At 41.2% G+C, this 24,351-nt stretch overlaps 1 protein-coding gene across 6 annotated transcripts in view; it reads right to left on the reverse strand.

The window, feature by feature from the left end:
- SLC17A1 (solute carrier family 17 member 1) overlaps positions 1–22,517 on the reverse strand; it is a 49,655-nt gene extending 27,138 nt beyond the window's left edge. For 4 of the 6 annotated variants that reach the window (XR_011388412.1, XM_051854151.2, XM_008262343.4 and 1 more), the window contains exons 1-10: positions 22,146–22,515; positions 20,491–20,574; positions 17,816–17,988; positions 11,549–11,782; positions 11,378–11,465; positions 10,972–11,058; positions 8,305–8,423; positions 8,050–8,211; positions 6,182–6,314; positions 5,943–6,090 (exon numbers count right to left, since the gene is read on the reverse strand). Coding sequence is in view for 5 of the 6 variants with exons in the window: in XM_051854151.2 (XP_051710111.2) it covers positions 5,943–6,090; positions 6,182–6,314; positions 8,050–8,211; positions 8,305–8,423; positions 10,972–11,058; positions 11,378–11,465; positions 11,549–11,782; positions 17,816–17,988; positions 20,491–20,518 (1,172 nt within the window). In the remaining variant the exon portion in view is untranslated. 6 annotated transcript variants of the gene reach the window in all.
- Between the last annotated feature and the right edge of the window lie 1,834 nt (positions 22,518–24,351).

The raw sequence follows: 24,351 nt of genomic DNA on the forward strand, positions 1-24,351 counted from the left end.
TCTCTTATTGAGTATAGTATTCCATATTTGTCAATTAGATTATTTAAAATTTTTTTGTCCTAATCATCTATATCATTATCAACTTTTTGTCTACCTACCTTTGTGGAAAAGCTGTGCAATATGTCCCAAACTTTCTTACTTCCTTATGGCTTTATCTAGTTCTGTAAGTTCTCTCAACTCATGATGGCTATTAATTAAAGCTGATTACTGAGTAAAAACAGAAGTGGAATTCTGATATTTTATTTACCAGTATAAAATATCATCTTTTTCTGGCAATACTCCTTGCATTAAGGAGTATTTTTATCTGATATTAACATAGTAATTCCAGGCTTCTTTTGGTTAATTTCATTGTTTTTGTATCCTCACATTTAATGTGTCTATCTTATTGGATACATAGAGCTGCACTGCATTTTTGAATGAATTCAATAAGCTTAACTCTTGGTTGGGGTATTTAGTATGAACTAACATAATGAAATTACTGATATAATCATATTTCTGATTATATTTACCTATTCACTATTTTCTATTTCACCTCCACTTTTCTGTTCCATGTTTTCATTTTTACTTTATTTTAGTTTCATCCATTTTTGTTTCATTTCCTTCTACATTATGGGATGCTGGCACTGCAGGCAGTGGCTTTACCCACTATACCACAGTGCTGGCCTCTCTTCATTCATTCTTATACAACAGTGCTTCATCTTAAAAAAAAAAAAGGTGTATTTGTTTATTTTAAAGGCAGAATCATAAAGAAAGAGAGAGAGCGAGAGAGAATATCTTTCATCTGTTGGTTCACTTCCTAAATGGCCACTAGAGGCAAGTCTGGGCCAGGCTGACGCCAGCAGTGAGGCACTCCTGTACGTGGGCCAGTTTCTGTTGCTTTGCAGGGGCATCAGCAGGGAGCTGGATTGAAGGCAAAGCAGCTGGGACTTGAATATGGGAAGCTGGCATTGCCAGCTATGGCTTAACGCACAGCACCACAACAGAGGCCCCAATCTTTGATTATTTTATTTTTGCAATTCCCATTTATTAATTATTTTATTGGAGTTCTGTTACTAATGTATTCTTTCTGTTTGTTTTTAGATCTTTCTGTTTTATCTTAATTCTTTTTTTAATCTTTGTTTTTTTAAACTTTTATTTAGTAAATATAAATTTCCAAAGTACAGCTTATGAATTACAATGGCTTTCCCTCCCCATAACTTCCATCCCACCCGCAACCCTCCCATCTCCCACTCCCTCTCCCATTCCATTCACATCAAGATTCATTTTTTTTTTTTTTGACAGGCAGAGTGGACAGTGAGAGAGAGAGACAGAGAGAAAGGTCTTCCTTTGCCGTTGGTTCACCTTCCAATGGCCGCCGTGGCTGGCGCGCTGTGGCCAGCGCACCGCGCTGATCCGAAGGCAGGAGCCAGGTGCTTCTCCTGGTCTCCCATGGGGTGCAGGGCCCAAGCATTTGGGCCATCCTCCACTGCCTTCCCGGGCCACAGCAGAGAGCTGGCCTGGAAGAGGGGCAACCGGGACAGAATCCGGCGCCCCAACCGGGACTAGAACCCGGTGTGCTGGTGCCACTAGGTGGAAGATTAGCCTATTGAGCCACAGCGCTGGCCCAAGATTCATTTTCCATTATCTTTATATACAGAAGATCAATTTAGTATAAATTAAGTAAAGATTTCATCAGTTTGCACCCACACAGAACATAAGGTGTAAAATACTGTTTCAGTACTAGTTACAGCATTAATTCACGTTGGACAACACATTAAGGATAGAGATCCTACATGAGGAGTAAGTGCACAGTGACTCCTGTTGTTGACTTAACAAATTGACACTCTTGTTTATGGCATCAGTAATCTCCCTAGGCTCTTGTCATGAGTTTCCAAGGCTATGGAAGCCTTTTGAGTTTGCCAGCTCTGATCTTATTTAGACAAGGTCATAGTCAAAGCGGAAGCTCTCTCCTCCCTTCAGAGAAAGGTACCTCCTTCTTTGATGACCTGTTCTTTCCACTGGGATCTCACTCACAGAGATCTTTCATTTAAGTTTTTGTTTGTTTGTTTGTTTGTTTGTTTTGGCCAGAGTGTCTTGGCTTTCCATGCCTAAAATACTCTCATGGGTTCTTCAGCCAGATCCGAATGCCTTACGGGCTGATTCTGAATGAAATTTTTCTTGATAGGGACTTCTGGGTTAATAATGACTTTCTTTTCTGCATGTTAGAAATAGCAATTAGTTTGCTTCTGACTTATTTTGGTAGTAAAATAAATATTTACTGATAGATTGTCATTAGGATTAATAATATATAAAACACACAGACAATAGAAATAATGATGAAGTAGCTAACCCTGGTACAGAATTTACTATATGTATGTACCCTACATTAACCTGTTGAACCCTCTTAACAACTCTTGAGGTAATCATTCTCTTATTACACCTATTTATAGGTAAAGAAAATAGCACAGAGCAACTAAGTAATTTTCTTGATGTGAATAGCCATGCTGACTTGAGAATTTGTGCTTCTAATTGTTATGCTAATCTGCTTCACATAGGTTTTTGACAAGTGTGTCCATCTACATGTAGTGTAAGTGAATAACTGTTCCTTATGTGTCTGACTTGTGGAGGTCCTTCTCCAGAACCTTTGGCCTGCTGGCTACATACTGTAAAATAACTGAAATCTTTTTTTTTTTTTTTTGATAGGCAGAGTGGACAGTGAGAGAGAGAGACAGAGACAGAGAGAAAGGTCTTCCTTTGCCGTCGGTTCACCCTCCAATGGCCGCCGCAGCTGGCGCACTCTGGCCGGCACATTGCGCTGAGCTGAAGCCAGGAGCCAGGTGCTTCTCCTGGTCTCCCATGGGGTGCAGGGCCCAACCACTTGGGCCATCCTCCACTGCACTCCTGGGCCACAGCAGAGAGCTGGCCTGGAAGAGGGGCAACCTGGACAGAATCCGGTGCCCCGACCGGGATTAGAACCCGGTGTGCTGGGACTGCAAGGCGGAGGATTAGCCTATTGAGCCGCGATGCTGGCCAATAACTGAAATCTTAAAACACCCTTCAGAGCTTGTATTCAAGAAGGAAATGTTTTTAAAACCTTACCTGGTAATAGCAAACTATCCAAAAAAGAAATCAATAAAATAATCCCATTCACAATAGCTACAAAACAAATATATTTAGGGACAAATTTAATCAAGGAGATAAAATACTTGTGTACTGAAGGCTATAAAATATTGGTGAAATAAATTTAAGTAGTCCAAATAACTGGAAAGACTTCCTCTGTTCACAGATCTTTAGGATTAATATTGTTAAAATGTCCGTACTACCCAAAGCAATCTATAGATTCAGTACAATCCCTATCAAAATTCTAATGACATTTTCACAGAAATACAAATCCTAAAATCCAAAGACACTGTTAAAATTTTTCAAATAGCCAAAACAGTCTTGAGCAAGAAGCAAAAGGAAGTATCATATTATCTGAATTCTAAATATACTTCAAAGCTATGGTAATCAAAATGATACTGTAATGGCATAAAAACAGATACACAGACCAATGGAGAAGAACAGACAGCCTAGAAATAAACTCATGCATTTGTGGCAAATTGATTTCTAACAAAGGTGCTGACAGCAACAGTGGTAGAACGGACAGTCTCTCAATAATGTTGAGACAAGTGGATATTCATAGGCAGAAGAATGGAATTAGATCTTTACCTCATACCATACAATAAATCAACTAGAAATGATTTAGAGACTTAAGTGAGACCTGAAATCATAAACTAGAACTACTAGATGTACATAGGAGAGAAGGTTCATAATGCTGGTCTAGGCAGTGCCTTTTGGATATGATCCTAAAAGTATGTGTAACAAAAACAAAAACAGACAAATTGAATTAAATCAAGCATCTGCATAGCCAAGGAAATAATCAACAGAATGAGGAGACAACCTAGAGGATGACAGGAAATATATTTTCAAACCACAATTTGATAAGGGGTTAATGTTCAAAATATATGAAGAACTCAAACAACTCACTAGCAAGGAAACAATCTAATTAAAAATTGGCCAAAGGGCCTGATTAAATATTCCCTCCAAAAAAGATGCACAAATGATCAACAGGAGTATGAAAAAATGTCAAGTATTACTAATCATCGATAAATGTAAATTAAAACCGTAATGAGATATCACTTCATACCTGTTCAAATGGAAGCTATCAAAAATGAAAGCATGTTGAGAAGAATGTGGACAAAAGGGAACCATTGGGCAGTGTTGGTGGGAGTAGAAATTAATACAATGATTGTGGAAACAGTAAGGTGTTTCCCAGAAAATTAAAATGAGAACTACCACATGATCCAGCAATCCCACTGCTGCATATGTATCCAAAGGTAGTGAAATTGATATGTTAAAGAGAAATATGCTCACTGCAGCATTTTTTACAGTAGTCAAGAATCAACTAAAGAGATTCTTAGGAGCCAACTAAAAGTGAAATCCTGTCTTTTGCAACAAAATGGATGCAACTGGAAGTGAAATAAACCTTAAAAAGACAGACACCATATGTTTTTCCTGATCTGTAGTAACTAGTAAGAGTACCTAAAATGTAATGTATAGGTGTGAAATTGACATTGTGAGATTATTTTTTTTTGACAGGCAGAGTTAGTGAGAGAGAGAGACAGAGAGAAAGGTCTTCCTTCCGTTGGTTCATCCCCCAAAATGGCCACTATGGCTGGCGTGCTGTGCTGATCTGAAGCCAGGAGCCAGGTGCTTCCTCCTGGTCCCCCTTGTGGGTGCAGGGCCCAAGCACTTGGGCCATCCTCCACTGCCTTCCCGGGCCACAGCAGAGAGCTGGGTTGGAAGAGGAGCAATCGGGACAGAACTGGCGCCCCAACCAGGACTAGAACCTGGAGTACTGGCGCCGCAGGCAGAGGATTAGCTTAGTGAGCCGTGGCGCCAGCCAACATTGTGAAAATTTTTTTAAACTTTTATTTAGCAAATATAAATTTCCAAAGTACAGCTTATGGATTACAATGGCTTCCCCCCCTCCATAACTTCCCTCCTGCCCGCAACCCTCCCAACTCCCGCTCCCTCTCCCATTCCATTCACATCAAGATTCATTTTCAATTATCTTTATATACAGAATTTGATAATTGTCTACAGCCCTTGTCTCTACTGTTGAGAAAAGGTGTTTTTCTTGTCATACTATCTGTTGAACTCTTTACTTAATGTAGGGATAACCTTACAAGCATAAAGTAGACTGAAAGTAGCTCTTTGTAAAATTAAGAGTGGGAATAGAAGAAGGGGGAGGAAGAAAGGTTGAAGTGTGCGCACGAGGGAGGGTAGAGTGGGTAGTATCACTATGTTCCTAAACCTGCATATATGAAATACATGAAATTTGTATACCTTAGATAAAAATTTTTAAAAAATTTTAAAAAGGGGTAAACGGATAAAGAAAATGTGGTATATATTCTACTATGGAATATTGTTTAGCTCTAAAAAGAAGGAAATGCTGTCTTTTTTGACATCGTGGATAAAACTGGAGTACTTTACTTTAAAAGAAATAAAGGTGGCGCAAAAAGACAAATACCACATAATCTCACACACATATGGAATCTGAAAGAGTTGACTTCATAGAGATAGAGAGTACAGTGGTGGTTACCAGGGGCGGAGAGATAGGATTTAAGGGGTCTTTAGGGAGGTGTTGGTCAAATGAAACAAAATTTCAGCTATAAGGAATAAGTTAAGTAGTCTATTATACAATATGTTGACTAATTAATAATAGTGTATTACGTTCTTAAGACTTGCTAAGAGTAGATTTTACGTGTTCTCACCACAAAAAAGTATGTGAGTTAATATATATGCTAATTAGCTCCATTTAGCCATTGCACAATGCATCTGTATTTCAAAATATCATGTGTGCAGGATAAATATATGCAATTTTGTTAATTAACATTTTAAAAATTTTAAGAAAATCCTACCTGGGAGCAAGATCCAAGGCATTGATAAGTGCTCCTCCCAAACAGAAGCTGCTGCTTGCATTAGCAAGTATGAGAAAAGTGATGGTGCTGTAGAAGCCGGAACTCAGGTAGAGCAGGCACATGCTGAAGACTATAGGCAAGAGAAGTCCTAGGGGTGATGTAGATAACACAGTCAGGTGCATCTGGAAGATGTGGGGGACGTACTCCCCAAGTGCCCGCATAGCCTGGCTATTCCTTACCTATCGCCGTGAAGAGTTTCCGAATGGCAGTTAGGCTGAGCATGTTCCTGGACATGAGGAAGTCTGCTGTGTGACCTGCTATGACACCACAGATCCAGGCAAACAAGTAGGGGAGGCTGGACAGCAGCCCGTTCTGCGGAGGAAACGTTATTCTGAGAGTGTGATCAGTAAACCAATCCTGACACACACCATAGTCCTCACATGGAAATTCAGTAACAAACATGGGGACTTCCATACACACAGAAAACCATCAACATACAACACCAGGGCCGAAGCTGTGGTGTAGTGGGTAAAGCCACTGCCTGCAGTGTCAGCATCCTGTATGGATGCCGGTTCGAGTCCTGGCTGCTCTACTTCCGATCCAGCTCTCTGGTAGGGCCTGGGAAAACAGTAGAAGGAGGGCCCCTGCACCCACGTGGGAGACCTGGAAGAAGCTCCTAGCTCCTGGCTCTGGATTGGCCCAGCTGCAGCTGTTGTGGCCATCTGGGGAGTGAACCAGCGGATCTAAGACTCTCTCTCTCTCTGCCTCTGCCTCTCTGTAACTCTTTCAAATAAATAAATAAATACATCTTTTAAAAAAACATACGACACCAGAATTGCTGCTGCAGCCACACTACAGAGCAGATATCAAAAAATAAGTTTGAGGTTAGTAATACCCAGAGCTGTCACAATCTGTTTTTCTCCTTTTGGTATATGGGACCTGAAAGTGCTGTGGAACACAGAGGAAGACTATGTTAGAAACGAGAAACAGGGGCCCTGAGGAACCTGAGAGGGGGCAAAAATGGTAACAATCGCAAACACACAGAGAGTGCCCACTCTGGCCCATCCTCTGTTAATCCCTACAACAAATCCTTGGTTTCCCCAAAGATGAATCTGACTCATGGAGTACTTTTATGATTCTTACTGTAATGCCAGCCCCTAGGCTGGGCTTCTAGAAGTTTATTACGGAGTGCTCCAAAGTAGCATGCCCAGACTCCATTGCTAAAGGAATCCTGGCTCGTTATTATGGTATCAGAAAAGAGGAGCTTGGAACATCAATAATTCCCAAAATCAGATAATCTGCCATGGGGGCACCAGCCCTTTCAGAGCAAGACCAGGTGTGTGTTTATAGCCCAGGACTCATTGCCTTACTCCAGGAGAGAGAATTGATGGGAGCTGGGCATGGTGGTGGTGGCAGGGGCAGGCCTGGTAACATTCAGGGAAGGACTCCAGTCCCCACTGGGAATGGTGGTGCTGAACCCTCGGTGATACACAGGTGCAATCATTCACTGAATGGGAGGTGGGGAATGTGTGGGAACACGGGTGCACACGGAATGTTGCTGGAGTGTCAGAAACTATGTCTATACCAGCACCTTTTGTTCTGGGCAATATTCATATAAAAATACAAAATTGCAAATCTCCAGGTAAAGAGCACTAGCTAATGGGTGTGTGTTGTGGCGCAACAGGTTAGGTCAGTGCTTGCGACACCTGCGTCCTTATCAAAGTGTCAGTTCAAGCCCAGAAACCCTGATTTGGATCCAGCTTTGTGCTGATGCATCCTGGGAGGGAGTTCAAGTGCTTGGGCCCCTGCCACCCATATGGGAGACCCAGATGGATTTCCTTGCTCCTAGATTTGGTCTGGTCCAGCTTTGGGGTATTTGGGGAGTGAACCAGCAGATGAAAGATCTCTCTCTCTCTCTCTCTCTCTCTCCCCCACCCCATCTCTGTTGTGTGTGTGTGTCTGCCTTTCAAGTAGATGAAAATAAATATTTTTTTAAAAAAAGCATTAGCTAAATGGTATAGGAGGCAAGCAAGAGCTGAGCCTTGGGCCGCTAGAATCAGAGAAAGGAGTAGTGTCCTTTGTAAAGTTGAACAGACCATACACTCACCTCTCTTATGTCAACATGAAGCATGGAGTTGATCAACGTTGGGGTGTATACAATCAACATGCTGTATGTCCATAAATAAGCAAAACAGCAGAAAGAAATAGCCCAGAGTGGAAGAGACTTAACCATAGCCTTGATGGGCAGAGATTGTCTTGTTGAGCTGCCCTGGAAATGAATTCATTACTCATTAGCCAATTAGGACAAGCTGGAAATGTCTCATTTGCAGTAGAATCGGGGAGATGCAATTCTGTGTTCTACCTGCTGGATGAGGGAGGACGTGATGTATTCTTTCTCATGCAGGCTCACGCATGGGTGGTCCTTGGGATCATCATAATACAGAACGAACCAGAGAAGACACACAGCGCAGCCACAAGCACCTGTCAAAGCAGGAGAAGTTGGGGCTGGGAGTTTCTATCTCTGTTGGGTCTTTCTTCCACTCAGGTATTTTCAATGCATCAGTCTGAGAATCTGGACCTCCCCTTTCTTTTTTGAAACTTTGCAACAGGCTCATGGTTTTCATAGTCCTCGTGGTATCCAGTTGCCTCTCTATACGGACTGAATGCTTTAGAAATGGTGGCAGAGTCCTCTGACTCTCCAGATGCCCCAGACTCTGCAGCTTCCCATGATAACAGCTGGCCTCCTTGTTCTTGGACCCTTCTTCAAAGTCCAAATGTGGAGGCAGACACCTAAGTGTCTAAATCACTTTATTAAAATTCTTTTCCTCTTTTCTCAGTAATAAGCAATATGCGTATGAGACACTTCATAGCAACGTGACTGTAGTAGAAGGAGTAGTCCTTTGGGTTTCATGAAAATATGTATGGCACCTGCAATTGCCATGTCACTGTATAGAATGCTACAGTAGGAATACAACATGAACACTGCTGTGGGTTCAATCTTTGATCTGCAATGCTGGGCAGCATTAGTTATTGAGATTTTCTTACAAGGAGCTGAAACCTCACCATCCTGTAGTTTCTGTATATTTGATTTGGTTTGTAGCACAGTAGAAGTGTGCATTTCTCTTCCAGGATAGTTATAGAACATGTCAGCTGCCAAGCTTTCCTTTCCCCTTAGACAGCCCCGGCTTTTTCAGCCCCTGTCTTGATACAGGGCTTATCTCATGCCTATTCTTACCATTGCTTACTACTACTAATGACTGGAATGGTGATTAAGAGCAGTGGAATTTGAGGTTTTCAAATTATCGATCTGCCATTTTCTCACAGTGTGTACTAGATGTCTTCTGTTCGTCCCTCTGGTCCACTCTCCAACCCCCTTCATCCTGCTCTGCCCACTGATGGTTGACTTGAATGAACGTCACCAGCCCATACCCTCTGCTTTCCAGTTGGGTTTGGCCAACAGAAAGCCCAGGGCAGAGAGGGAAGGAAGAGAACTGAGACTGGGCTGTCTTTTAAAAAATAATCACCTCGCTGCTAGGGCAGCTTCCATGTATGCATCTTTTTATGGAAAACAACAGATGCTCTCAGGGAAGCCTGCTCTGTGAAGCTTTCCTTGTGGATTCTGATCATGACTCCCTCCACTGCCCGCTGCAGGGGTGGTACTTTGTCCTTAGGCCCAAGTTTCTTCACCATCCCTGTGGTTCCACCACATGTCAGACCTATCCCTGTAAGTAATCACTTTGTAAATAAATCCTTCTGAACCTACTGTAAGTATGACTTTGAGCAAATTATCTAAATCCTTACTCATTTCCTCACCTCATAAATGGGCATAGGGTCAGTGACGTGGCATTAACATGCAATGTGACATCCCATATGGGCACTGGTTGGAGTCCCAGCCACTCCACTTTTTCCACTCAGCTCTCAATGCATCTGGGAAAGTAGTGGAAGATGGCCCAAGTGATTGGGCCCCTGACACCCATGTGGGAGACCCAGATGGAGTTCCAGACTCCTGGTTTTGGCCTGGCTCAGCCCCGGCTATTGTAGCCATTTGGGGAGTGAACCAGTGGTTGGAAAAGCTGTCTTTCTGTCTCTTTCCTTTTCTCTCTTCATATCTCTCCCTCTCTCTCTGTAACTCTTTCAAATAAATTTTTAAAAATGGACATCATAGCACCCATCCAGCAGTCCCTTAACCTGAAATCTGAAATCAAGATCTGAAAATCAAAAGCGAATTTATAATTCAGTTGTCAATCTCAATTCTTCATAGTTTTTAGGTGCTCCAATTTTCACAAATTTCATTTTTCAATGCAGAAATTAATACATTTGGGGCCAGTGTTGTGGTGTAGTGGGTAAGACCACCAGTGGGTAAAATGCCAGCATCACAGATATGAGTTCCTGTCGTGGCTGCTCCACTTCTGATCCAGCTCCCTGCTACTGCACCTGGAAAGCAGTGAAGGATGCCTCAAGTACCTGGGCCCCTACATCCACATGAGAGACCTGGAAGAAGTTCTTGGATCCTGGCTTCAGCCTGGCCCAGTGCTGGCTATAGTGGCCATCTAGTGAGTAAACTAATAGATGGAATATCTCTCTGAGTCCCTCTCTTTCTCTGTAACTCTTTCAAAATAAATAAATAGATCTTTATTAAAAATTAATACATTTGATTATGGAATGCTGCTCCATATCATGCTTTGAGTATGATATATAATTAGTATACTTATCATATTATCTTCCTTGAGTCTGAAAAATTGTCTGTTTTGATCATCTCTTTCACTAAGCTTCAAATAAGGTATTTAGAGCTATAGTATTGGCATTGTAGAAATGGAAAATTATATACAAAATATGTGTGTAATTTTGAGCATGATCCTTGCCTGTAGAAAGAACTCTGTGAATGCTAACTTCTCTCGCTCCTTCAGTGGAATTTAAGATTTTTTGATATGAACTTCATATAAATTATTGTTAGGTTTTTATTTCTTAAATTGGGTTTTTTCTTCTTAAATTCTAAATCAAAACTGAAATTTTATAGGAAGAAACTCACCAAAAATGTAGAAGACCATGGGCCAGCCCAGAGATTCACAAATGATACCCGTTACAAGCAGGACGATGAACGGACCCAGCAGAAACCCTGATCCAAATGCACAAAGGACACTTTTCATTAATGCAGACGTCTGAAAGTAGAGAAAATGTGGCCTCAACCTGGTAATAGATAATCCCCTGTGATGGATATTTGTACACAGTAGTGCTGGTCAGAAGAAGGAAATAAAATATTTGCTTTTCTCTTTTTCTCTGTTATTGATCTTTCTAGATCATTTTTTCATCTTTAGAGTAGGAAGGCAGGAGGAAGGTGATGTCCGAAGCTCTTGACAATTTAAAACGTGTTTCTACAGCTCTAGAGAAGAAGACAATGCCATGAGATGAAAATGGGACTCAATCATCCATCTCACCTGATAGACTCATAGAGGTAAGGCGGCCTCGCTCCAGGGGAGGAGCCCATTTGACCCATATCTCATGCTGGGCTGTTGTGACTGTCCCCTGGAACAAGAAATATTAGGACGGTTTACCTCTGGTATTCTTTATGAATTTAAGATCTGTTCAGTTTGGCATTATTTTAATACCTGAGTTATTCCTTGGACTACTCTACATACAATGATCCAAGTTTCTCCGACTGCAGCAGCTTGCGGGATGAATATGCTGACCAGAGAACTCAGAAATAATGCAAAGCCAATCAATTTCTTTATAGAGTATATTCCAGAGATGTATCCAACAGGAATCTGAATGAGAAAAGCGCCATAGAAGATGGAGCTAAAGATGATACCCTGGACATCAGGGCTCCAATTATAGACGGGATTCTGAAAGATAAAAGGAGACATGTTGAACCACTTCATATATTCAGGCTTCACTATGATATTCAGAGACTTAGGGAGACTGATCTTACTGCTCACCCCATATAAAGTAGCTCTCCTCTATCTAATATTCTGTGTCAAAAAGCCTTCATTCATCTGTAACACCACTTACGTAGTTATTTTCCTTTTATCACTTGTATTTCCAACTATGGGTTGAGTATCCCTACCCAAAGTGCTTGGGGTGGACCAGTATTATAGATCTCAGATTTTATTTTTGGGGTTTGGAATATTTGCATGTATACATAATTGAATATCCTGCGGATAGAACTCAAGTCTAAACCTCAGATCCACTTATTTTTCTGTACACCTGATATACATAGGCTGAAGTTCATTTTATACAGTACTTTCAAGACAACCGTGTTGGGACTGTGACGAATCACTTAACATCAGGTGTGGAATTTTCCACCTGCAGCATCATGTCAGATTTGGAACATTTAGGATTTTGGCTTGGAGAGTCTTAATTTGTATAATGTAAAGTCCTCATAGCCAAGGCACCATTTGCACCTCCAGTCACTGTCACATCAGAGACATTTCATATTCATTTCTTGAATGTTCCGACCTGTGTGTAAACTCTGCTACAGAGCACTGCAGATACAGAGATGGTTAGTTCCTCTTCGCTTCCTGTAATGCCTCCATTCATTCAAGCTCATTACAAAATGAACTTTTCCTTTTGCCACATTGCTCTCAGAGAGCAAATAGTGGTAGAGGGAACCAAGAATTCCGTTTCTGAGTTGTGGAAATAACTGAACAGGACAGCAGAGAGTTAAGATCATTTCCCTTCCTTTCCTTGGCTCTGATATGGCTTGATTTTCCCCGGAGTGAATCCACTTGTCAATTCCATGTTAGAGGGCCTTCTGTCATTCTGATACATTATTAAAACTGATAGAAGAACTTCCGAACATTGAATTTATATCGGAGCCTGCATTTGTTTTTGGGCTCACTGAACAGGAGAAACCTTAATGGTAGTCAGTGAGGACAAGGTATAGCTTCTTTGGAAGTGTTCAAGATAGTCCCTTTCTCTGAATTTTCTCTGTTAGCTGCACAATTAGAAGGAACATAGTGACAAATGAAGGGCTTTGTTGAATGAGGAGTGACATTGCTGGGTAGTTTTCTGGTTGAATATTAAATGAGGAAATAGGTCATAATACATGTATTCTCTCATCATACTGCCTTATGTCCATTTCATGTCTCTGTCACCCTATCGCTGTGACCTGTAGACGATTGTTTTGAGGATGTAAAAGGATTTGCATAGAGCATTCTGGGAAGAGAGCTTCTCTAAGGATATTGAGCCATGTGCAGTGAGGCACTTCTACATGTAGCCAGGTGACAAGTGACACGCTGGCTCTTTCCCATTGTGACAGAAGGGACCACCCAGAGGATGAAGCAGAATGTTCTGCCAGGTTTTGTTGGTCAGTTTTGATGTTTACTTATTTATATTTGAAAGGACAAGAGAGACAGAGTAAGAGAGAGAGAGAGAGAGAGAGGAAGAGAAAGAGAAAGAAAGAGAAAGAGAAAGAGAAAGAGAAAGAGAAAGAGAAAGAGAGAGAGATCTTTCATCTGCTGACTCACTCCCCAGATGCTTGCAACAGCTGGGGCTGGGCCAGGCCAAAGCCGGAAGCCAGGAACTCAATCTGGGTCTCCCATGTGGGTGGCAGGGACCCAAGCACTTGAGTAATCACCTGCTGTCTCCCAGAGCGTGCATTAGCAGGAAGCTGGAATGGAGAGTGGAGCTGGGACTTAAACCCAGATACTCCAATATGGGGTGTGGACATGCCCAGCAGCAGCTTAACTACTGTGCTGGACGCCTCCCTCTGTTTGTTGTTGTTGTTTTCTGAATCACAGAAAGCACCAAGGGAATAATTATGCACCCTCACCCACATCAGGTGGGCCAGTAGACATTTGTTCAAGTCTACTTGTGCTGTGAACAGATCACTTAAAATCTCGGAACTGTTTTCACGGCATAAAACTATGAACATTCATGTACACATCTCTGTATGGGCATATGCTTTCGTTTTTCTTCAGTAAATGCATAGCAGTGGAATGGCTGCATCACATGGTAAGTCTATGCTTAATTGGGTACCTAATTGCCAAGCATTTTGCTAAGTGGATGTACCATTTTGCATTCCCACCAGCAGCATTGAGAGAGGAGAGAGTCTTGGCCTCTCCACATTCTCATCAATACTTGGTAAGTCTAGTCTTTGGAACTCCAGCCATTAGAAATTGTGTATACTAATGTATCTCTGGGTCTTAACTTGTTTTTCCCTAACTAATGATGTGGAGCATCTTTTTATGTATTTGTTGACTGTGTATATTCTTTGGTGAAGGATCTACTCACATCCTTTCTCTATTTCTGTATGGGGTCATCTGTTTTAATAGGTCATTGAGTTTTTTTTTTTTTTTTTTATTTTTTTTTTATTTTTTTTTTGACAGGCAGAGTGGACAGTGAGAGAGAGAGACAGAGAGAAAGGTCTTCCTTTGCCGTTGGTTCACCCTCCAATGGCCGCCGCGGCCGGCGCGCTGCGGCCGGCGCACCGCGCTGATCCGATGGCAGGAGCCAGGAGCCAGGTGCTTTTCCTGGTCTCCCATGGGGTGCAGGGCCCAAGCACCTGGGCCATCCTCCACTGCACCCCCAGGCCACAGCAGAGAGCTGGCCTGGAAGAGGGGCAACCGGGACAGAATCCGGAGCCCTGACCGGGACTAGAACCCGGTGTGCCGGCGCCGCTAGGCGGAGGATTAGCCCAGTGAGCCGCGGCGCCGGCCAGGTCATTGAGTTTTAATGGTTGTCCCTTGTTGATAGATTCGCATATATTTACCTGTGTCCCTGGATTGTTTTTTCTCTGTCTTATTAGTGTCATGAATTTTGATGAACTCCAATTTAATGTTTGTTCTTTTATGAATCTTGAAAAATCAATAGTTCACATATGTGTATTTGTGTTCCACTTCACTGATCTATTCTATTGTCTTTACACAGATATCACACTGCCTTATTTACTATAACTTTATAACACGTCTTAAAGTTAGATGGACCATGACAATCCTCCAACTACTGGTTTGTCAACAAACATGCAAAGGTCCTTCCCTGGAAAAAGAACAGTTTTGTCAACAAAGTATGCTGGAAAACTTGTATGTGATATGTAAGAAAAGATCTTCCATGTAACATATACAGATATTAAATAAATGAATCATAGATTTAAATGCAAAGCCAAAGGAACAAAACTTCTAAGAGAAAATGTAGACTGTTTTGCACCTTGTATTATTGCAAATATTTCTTAGATGCAACAGCAAAAGTAAAGCCCATGAGAAATGTGTTAAAAGATGTTTTTCATGAAGAAGGAAAGTGATATAGCTCAGAAATGCAAATTTACTGAGAATATTAGACAAGACTAACTGAACATGTAGCTCACTTTATTTAGAATTGGTCTAAAAGATAACTTTATATAAAGTTTATATTTGTGTAAAGTTTTTTATTTGTTTATATTTATTTAAAGTTTATATTTAAAGTGTATGGATAAGCAAAGTGAATAAGAACAATGTTATAAGAGATAAAAGAATTAGGAATATTCGGTGACAAGGTGTTTGCACTATGCATGATGCAATATACTGTTATTTGGAAGTGGATTTAGATTATCTTAAGATGTGTATTGTAAACCCTGTAGAAACTACTAAAATGGTGTGTTTTAAAGAGTGAATGACCAGGGGCTGGCACTCTGGCACAGCGGGTTAACGCCCTGGCCTGAGGGCTCCACTTCCGATCCAGCTCTTTGCTATGGCCTGGGAGAGCAGTGGAAGATGACCCAAGTCCTTGGGCCCCTGCACCCGAGTGGGAGACCTGGAAGAAGCTCCTGGCTCCTGGCTTCGTTTCAGCACAGCTCCGGCTGTTGTGGCCAATGGGGAGTGAACCATGGGAAGGAAGACCACTCTCTCTCTCTCTCTCTCTCTCTCTCCCCCTCTCTCTGCCTCTCCTCTCTCTGTGTAACTCTTTCAAATAAATAAATTAAAAAAGAAAGAGTAAATAACCTGCCAAGAGAGAAGATAAAATTGAATTATAAAATGCTCAGTTAAACTTAGGGAAAGAAAAAAAGAGAAAGAAAAAAAAAAAAACAAATGAGTATCGATTACCAATTGTGTCTTTGTCTATTCCTCTTTCCGTTTCCAGTTTTTGCTTCCTGTATTTTGTTATTCTGTTATTAGGGACATAGATGTTTAGAATTATGTCTTAGAGTGTGGACTTCTTTATGGTTAGATAGTGTTTTCTTTATCTCTGAAAATCTTCTTTGCTATAAATTCTACTTTGAAATTGATACATTTGCTCCAGTGTTCATTTGATTAATGTTTCATGGTTGCATATAGTTTACATCTATTTTTATACTTTTACTTTTAACCTATCCTTATATTGTGGGAGAATTTCAGGCGGCTAGCATATTTTGAGTTCTTTATTTCTTATCAAATCTGACCATCTCTGTCTTTTGATTTGTATTCTTAGAGACCGTTCACATTTTAAAAGGTTATCAGTATAATTAGATTAAAAAATCTACCATCTTTTAACATTTCTTGCACAGCAACCCTGTTGGTAGTGAATTCTCTTGGGTGATATGTGTGTGTGTGTGTGTGTTTGTGTTGGCCTGAAAAGTCTTTATTGTCTTACTTTTGAGGATAATTTCATTGGATTGAATTTTAGGTTCACAAGATTTTTTCTTTGAACACATTAAAGATTATTATTCTGTTTGCATGGTTTCTATTATGAAATATGCTGTAATTATTAGCCTTGTTCCTCTGGAGGTAAGAGACTCTTTTTTCCTAGGGTTTGATTCAAGGTGGTCCGTTTACCTTGGTTTTCTGCAGTTTACATAAGGTATGCCTATATATGTTTTCTTCTTGCTGGTTGCTTTTCTTTTTGCTTTTCATCCTGTTTATAGAGTTCTCTGAGCTTCCTAGATCTGTGGTTTGGTGTCTGCGATTAATTTTAGAAAGTTCTCAATGGCTACTTTTTAAATATTTCTTCTTCTGTTTTCTTTCTGGTATTCTGGTTGTTCATGTTTGAGACCTGGGATGATCTGTTAAGGTTTTTTCCTCGTCACTGTTTTTCTCTTTGCATTTCAGCTTTGGAAGTTCCCACTGCCCTGTCTTCCTGTTCCTTAACTCTTACTTCAGCTGTATTGAATCCACTAATGGACCTATCAAAGGCACTGGACTTCTGTCATAGTTTCCTGGATTTCTAGTATTTCTTTTTAATTCTTTCTTTACAGTTTTCATTTCTCTAGTCATATAACCCTACCTTTTATTGCATGCTGTCTTTTTTTCCCACCATGGCCCCTAACATATTAATAATCTATATTTGAAATTCCCTGTTTAGGATTTCCTACATCTGTGTCATATCTGGATCTGGTTTTAGTGATCACATTAAAATCAAGATGCAGTACATTTCATATAGAATGTTATCTTTAACAAAACAAGTGGTAAAAATAAAAAAAAGTTCATATTCCCCTGTATATTCATAAATGAACACAGGAACAGTACAGTGAAAAGTTATTCCTCCCACCTGTTTTCATTTTTTCCTGCATCTACATTTTCTGTCAGATACCAACACATTAATTAAACATTAAAATCATGACAGTTTTAAATAAGTATTTTAATTAATTAGGTAAATATTTAAATATATGGCATATTTTAAAGTTTAAACAAAAAAAGAGAATGTATCTTTGCCTTCCACTTCTAGTTTAAAATGCTTTCACTTTTTTTCTATTGTCCAAACTCTCTATTCTAAAGAAGCCTTGACTGTTGGGTTCAGTCAACAAGCCCTTAAGAAACATTGAGAGCTTTCATTCTTTCATCATGGGATGCGTTGATTTGGATCATTACTGCGTATGCAATGACAAGACTTGAACTTCTTGCCCTAGTTATTATTGTTTTACCAATAATATTCAATTTTTATACTAGTTAGTAAGCAAGACAGGGCTTATGGGTCATGTCTTGATGTACCTTTGTATTATCCAGGCGCTTCTCTGCGGAGGTGTTGGGCGAACCATGTAGATTCGTGTTGTTCACCATGGCTACCATCGTGAGGCTCAGACACATGCGCTGTGCGATTATCACAATGTTACAAAAATGCATAAAGAGTGCCAAGACATATCGGAAAGAACAGAAACATGGACCTGGGAAGTAAACAGAAAGTCTCAATTGTTAACAGAGCTGGGTAAAATCACACTTTAACTTTTAGGAAAGGCCCCTTGGAGATTTGGAGCCCTGGATACTCAAAGTTTCATTGAACCTACTGGCTTTTGAGACATTATCATACAATAGAAAGAAGTGTGATGACTATAGTAATCCCATAGCTTCTAAAATATAATTCCAACTATAATGCCCCAGAAAATTAAGCCAGTCTTCCAAAACTTGGACTCATGTCTATTCTAAAGGGATCCTTTCTTTACAAATGTATTTGGTTATTCTTGGAACCTAAGTCCCCTAATAACAACAAAGACATCTTTCAAGGAAACTGCTCTATTCTCTAAAAAGACCATGGTTTAAAAACTCATATTGTGCACATTGCAGAGAAAAATTACATTTTCTATACTAAAGGCTTATTGAGTTAGCATCATGTTAGAATAATTAGCATACTATTGGCATAAAGCTAAACAAATTCATTAATAGAAGAAACCAGGGAGTTAAGAAAGACACATTTATGGTCAAATATGTTTGCACAAACATACTAATGCAACTAAAAGTAGAGAAGTAAAGTCTTTTTCAACAAAGAGCATTTTCCTAAGAGAAATATAGACATATGTTTACCAAAACAACTGTTACAGAAGTGTTTATAGCAGCTTTATTCAAAACAACAGGATGCTTGGAAAGGATGAACATGTTGTGGTATTTTAGAACAATGTAAGCTATAAGGAATAAACCACTGATAACACTAACAGTCTGGATGAGTCGCACCAAAAACATGCTTACCTGAAGGAGTGAGACACTAAGAGTGTCTACTATAGGAATCTCTTCCTATGAAGTTCAAAAGCAGGAAATGTTAATCTTTATGGCCTCCTCACCTCCAAAGCCAGGATTGGGAACCTCCCTCATGTTGAATCTCTCTCCTACTTGGACTCCCTCTAACTTTTCTGGCTCTGGCCTCTGGAGCAAGAGTTAAAGGGCTTAGTCAATTAGATTGTCCCACTTGAATAATTTACCTATTTAAGATCAACTGATTTGGGCCAAATGACACCCTTCAGGCAGCACCTAACTATGTTGGCTTAAATAACTGTGAGAAGGTATGAATACACGGGTGGCAGCAATCTTAGGATTTTCCCAACTACCACCCTCTGGTGCCTGAGGATTCATGTTCACCTACATGAAAAACACATTCGTTGCCCCATCTCAAGGGTCCCACTCACTCACTACAGTATCAGTTCAAGTCCAAAACCTCATAGGAGTGCAAAGTCCAAAATCTCATAAACTAAATCATCTACATCAAATGCAGGTGAACCTCATAGGAGTCATCCATCCTGGGGCATAATTGCCAACTGTGGACTTGTCCCACCAGATAACAATTGGATAGGCATATGATAAGGCTATAGACATTCTGGCCTGGAAGGGGAAAAAAGGAAGCATTGATCCATAGAAGTTGTGAAGCTAAGGTAGGAAAATGTTGTATTTTTTTTTTTTTTTTGAGGCCTTCAAATTCATGGCTCTTGGCTCCTGACCCCTCTGGAGAGTACAAGAGAGACCAGGAACCTTGAGAGCTGTGTTAGAGTTCCATCTCCCATACATCCATGCTAACAGAGTTTCCACAGTGAATAAATGTTAACTCATTAAGAGATTGTTCTATGTCTATTAGATGGTGATGCACGTTTGCTCTCTATTTATGTTGAAAGACGTTTATATATATTTTTAAGGTTAAGCTACTCTTTCATTCCTAGGATAAACTTGACTTAGTTTTGGTAGATTTATTTCATGTTTTATAAATTCTTAGATTTCTTTTGCTAATGTGTTAATTTTGCATCTTTATTCATCATTGTATAGAATTATTTTGAGATGTACATATACATATATATTTGACCACAAATGAGATGAACAATTTCAAAATATCAAAATAAGTAAATAAGAGAATTGATTAAAGAAAAAGTACAAAATTTAATAAGCCAGTAACTTACATAAGTTGAAAAATTTTATCACCCATTGTCTATCTCCTCTTCTCTGGGATTTTGTTCCCTATGATATGGACACACTTCTAAGTCAGTAGTAGTAATTCCTTACTATCAATCTTCTACCTGACTTAAAATAGTTTCTGTTAGTATTTAGTGAACATCCAACTATGTACAAAGATGCTGGCTTAAGAACTCTCATCCTGCCTCCCTGCCTTCTACTGGTGCTTCTGCCGTTTGAGATGAAAGCAAAATGTTGCACCTTTTTGACATTCTCCACCAAGTACTTGGTAAGTATGCAAGAATGGAACTCATAACTCCAATGCGAGCAGCCAGGGCCCAAAGCGTCTTTTTGCTTAGGGATTTTCTCACGGAGAGCATAGGGTACTTGTTTTCACCTCCTTTCCTGAACCTTACCAAACCTCCTTACCTGTGTCCCAAGGCAATGCCCTCACCTAGACTCTGTGGGGTCATAATTAACAAGGAGAAAGCCTGTGGAACAGAAGTGAGAATAGAGGGTACCTTTTCTGGAAGGGAACTGGTTATCCATTTGCTTACGAGGCTGACTTTGCTCTTTGTCTTGCTGAGAGGTTTGGTCTCCATCCACTGTGAATGCAAAACACATGGATGTCAGCATAATGGGGGGAGGCAGCTGACCAATCACCACGCACTACTGCTCTCTGATTGAACACCTGCACCAACAGGGAATTTGCTGCGTCATCCCAGTGCTCATCTAACTCAGAACGTGCTCCTCTGATATTTCAGTTCCATGGCTTTCTTGGTTGATTAAAAATGTACAGAAAACCCAAAAACTATTGAAAACACACGGAAAACCTTATCAACCCAGAATTCCATATCTAGTGAAAATATCCCTCAACAGTGAAAGAGAGATAAAAGACTTTATTAAACAAACAATAGATGAAGGAACTCATGGCCAGTACACATACTCCACAAGAATTGTTAAAACAAACCCTTTGGGGACACGTTGCAGCATCCCATATGAGCAGCAGTTCAAGTCCTAGCTGCTCCACTTCTGATTCAACTCCCTGCTAATCTGCCTGGGAAAGCAGTAAAAAATGGCCTGAGTGCTTAGGCCCCTGCTACTCACTTGGGAGACCCAGACACAATTCCTGGCTCCTAGCTTTGGCCTGCCTTAGCCCTGGGTCATTACAACCATTTGGGGAATGAGCCAGCAGATGGAAGATTTTTTTTCTCTCTCTTATTCTCCCTCTCTGTAACTCTGCCTTTCAACTAAATAATACTTTTTTTAGAGAAGTCTTTAGTGGCAGGAATTGTGCTGCTGTGGGTTGATCTACTAATGCACAAATCGGAGTCCTGGGTTGAGTCCGGACTCCTCTCTTTCTGATCCAGCTTCCTGTAGCAAATGATGGCCCAAGTCCTTGGGTTCCTCCACCCTGATGGAGTTCCTGGCTCCTGGTTTTGGTCTAACCCCACCCTGGCTGTTGCAGGCATTGGGAAACCCCTACACACACACATACTCGCTCACTCATTCTCCCTGTCAAGGAAATAAATAAATCTTAAAAGAGAAAAAGATGTCCCTCGCACAAGAGGCCATTGTTATAGGTAGGAACCTTGAATGTACAAAAAGCAAGAAACAATGTTAGGACAAAAGCAAACTGTTTTCTTGTTCTGGATCTTATTAGAATTGTGAACTAAAGACCGGCTATCTAATGACGACCTCCCAGAGAGAGAGGCAGCTCGTTCTCCGTACCCCACACGTGCCCGTCCCACAGCCGTGGCTTCCATGGACAGAGCAGCCCTGAGCTGCATCTGCAGGGGACGCAGCAAGCAGAGGGACGGGGCTGGCTCGGCCTCAGGCCAGGCAACTCCTTACACCGGGCTCTGCCGCCGGCCCGCGCTGCCCATCCCACACCTCGGGATGTGATACCAGGTGCTCCCAAGACACCTAAGTCTTGTCTTTTTATGATTTATTTATTTGAAAGTCACAGTTACAGAGAGACAGAGGGAGAGATAGTGAGAGATAGTGAGAGAGAGAGAGAGAGAGAAAGAGAGAGAGAGAAATCTTCCTCCCAAACTCCTCCTTATTGCTACAGACCTTAATTAAGGTCTTCCTGAGAAGGCTCCCTTGTTGCCCTCTGGGAAATGAATCGGTTATTAATTTCATGTAATGAGCAGCTTAGAAAAGTGACACTCACCTGATTCAGGACCGAACAGGCATTCCTTCTTCTCTCGGAAGACTTTCTTGCAACTTTACACCGTGTTGAAGGTCTACATTTACTGGTATTAGTCCCATAAATCTTTCACCAAACCTTTTGACCTCTGTCAAGGTCAAAAGCTTAATCTTTAACTTTATTTTCTCTCTTGCCTTGAATCTTCTCAGCGATAGTGTGAGTCTTAAAATCATCCAGTGGACCAGAAACTTCCTGGGTATCTGTCAATCATTTCACGGCATAAGGCACAGACACCCTGAGTCCCTCTCCCTGCCCGGGAGGCAGAACAGGGCGCAACGCCTGCTCCCAAGATTTCTCTACTGGGGGTGGCTCTGGAGCCCCACACCTCTCACGGGACAGCTGCGGCTTGATAAGCCCTATTGGCTTTTTGTCTCTTCCCGCCCTCCCCCACTGCCCTCCCTTCCTGTCTCCTTTACTGTAACCCCCTCCCTCCATTCCTTCTCCCTCCCTGCCGCCGTTCCTTTCATTTCTCCTTCCTTCCCTCCTCTCCTTTCTGTCTTTCTCCCTCCCCCATCCTCCTCTCAAGAGTCGCATCTGCCTGACATCCAACAACTGAGCAAGAGGTACATTTTACCAAGGGACAGCCCCTGAAGGGTGACCCCTAGTGCCCCCCGCCGAGGCCTCCCACCACACACACACACACACACACACACACACAGCTTCTTCTGCTGTGGCTCTGTGACTTGTCCTGGTTCAGTGTCCTGGCTATAACTCTGCCTGGGGAGAACTTCTAACTCTTTGAAGGTCATCTGCTGATCTGTGAGTAACACCCAAGCTCCGAAATCAGCAGTTTTGCACTATAGATCAAACTGGTTACATACTTAACAAGGATTTTAAAGTCTGTTACACATTTGAAGTGCCTGTGAAATGTTTGGCACGTGGCAGGTAGTCTGTAAGTTGAACCAGTTATTTTTTTCCCTAAAGAAATGTTGGAAACCTTGAATGTCTTGTTATTCCTTTGAATTTCTTCTTCTTGGAAGCCTGGATTCTGGGTGTTCCAGGGTTTTGTAATGTCTGTTCTGGAAAAGGGGCTCTCCCGGTGATTGAAAGCGCTGAGTCAGCAGTTGCTTACTGCCCATGTTTTAGACAAACAACACTCCCATCTGGTGTCATCGTCCCAAGTTCTGGGTACTGATTACCTAGGAGGGAACCAGCTGCCTGTTTCATGTGTGACTCTTTCAAATGGTTTCTGCAGCTGGATTCTTTATTTTACTTCTTATGTTTATATTTTAGTATTTTATTATGGAAATTTTCAGATATACAAAAAAAGTAGAACAGTCTACTATAACCAAATGCTTATTGATGACCTTCAGAAGTTAACACCAATGTTTGTTTTCCAGAGTATTTTTTTTTTTTTTTTTGGACAGGCAGAGTGGACAGTGAGAGAGAGACAGAGAGAAAAGTCTTCCTTTGCCGTTGGTTCACCCTCCAATGGCCGCCATGGCCGGCACACCGCGCTGATCCGATGGCAGGAGCCAGGTGCTTCTCCTGGTCTCCCATGGGGTGCAGGGCCCAACCACTTGGGCCATCCTCCACTGTACTCCCTGGCCACAGCAGAGAGCTGGCCTGGAAGAGGGGCAACTGGGACAGAATCTGGCGCCCCGACCGGGACTAGAACCCGGTGTGCCAGCGCAAGGCAGAGGATTAGCCTATTGAGCCACAGCGCCGGCCCCCAGAGTATTCTAAAGCAAATCTCAGGTATGTGCATTTCTCCTATAAAAAGATCAGCATAGACATCTAATTCAATCGGACTTTTGAAAACATAGCTAACATACCATTATAAACCAGAAATCCTTAATATCATCTAATATCCAGTCACTATGATACTTTCATCAATGACTTCAAAATTGTTTCTTTTATGCTTCTTTGATATAAATGAGGTTCCAAAAAGGATCACTGCTTAATTGTTAGGGCTCTCACATCTCATGATTGATAACAGTCCTGTTCCTCATTTTATATTTGTTGTGTCTTGGAAACAGCAACGTCAAAAAAGCTGGGTCATCTGCAGAGTCTGTCATATCGATTATGGTGTCCATTGATGTATTTCTTTATTCCTTCTCATCCTATGCACTGTCAGCTATACACAGAGACTTGGTTAAACTCAGCACTAGAACACTTCACTGGGATTCTCTGTGCTTCCTGTGGCGACCATGTTGTTACTTTCAGTGAT

This window comes from Oryctolagus cuniculus, chromosome 5 (assembly GCF_964237555.1).
Source record: "Oryctolagus cuniculus chromosome 5, mOryCun1.1, whole genome shotgun sequence".
Taxonomy (NCBI): domain Eukaryota; kingdom Metazoa; phylum Chordata; class Mammalia; order Lagomorpha; family Leporidae; genus Oryctolagus; species Oryctolagus cuniculus.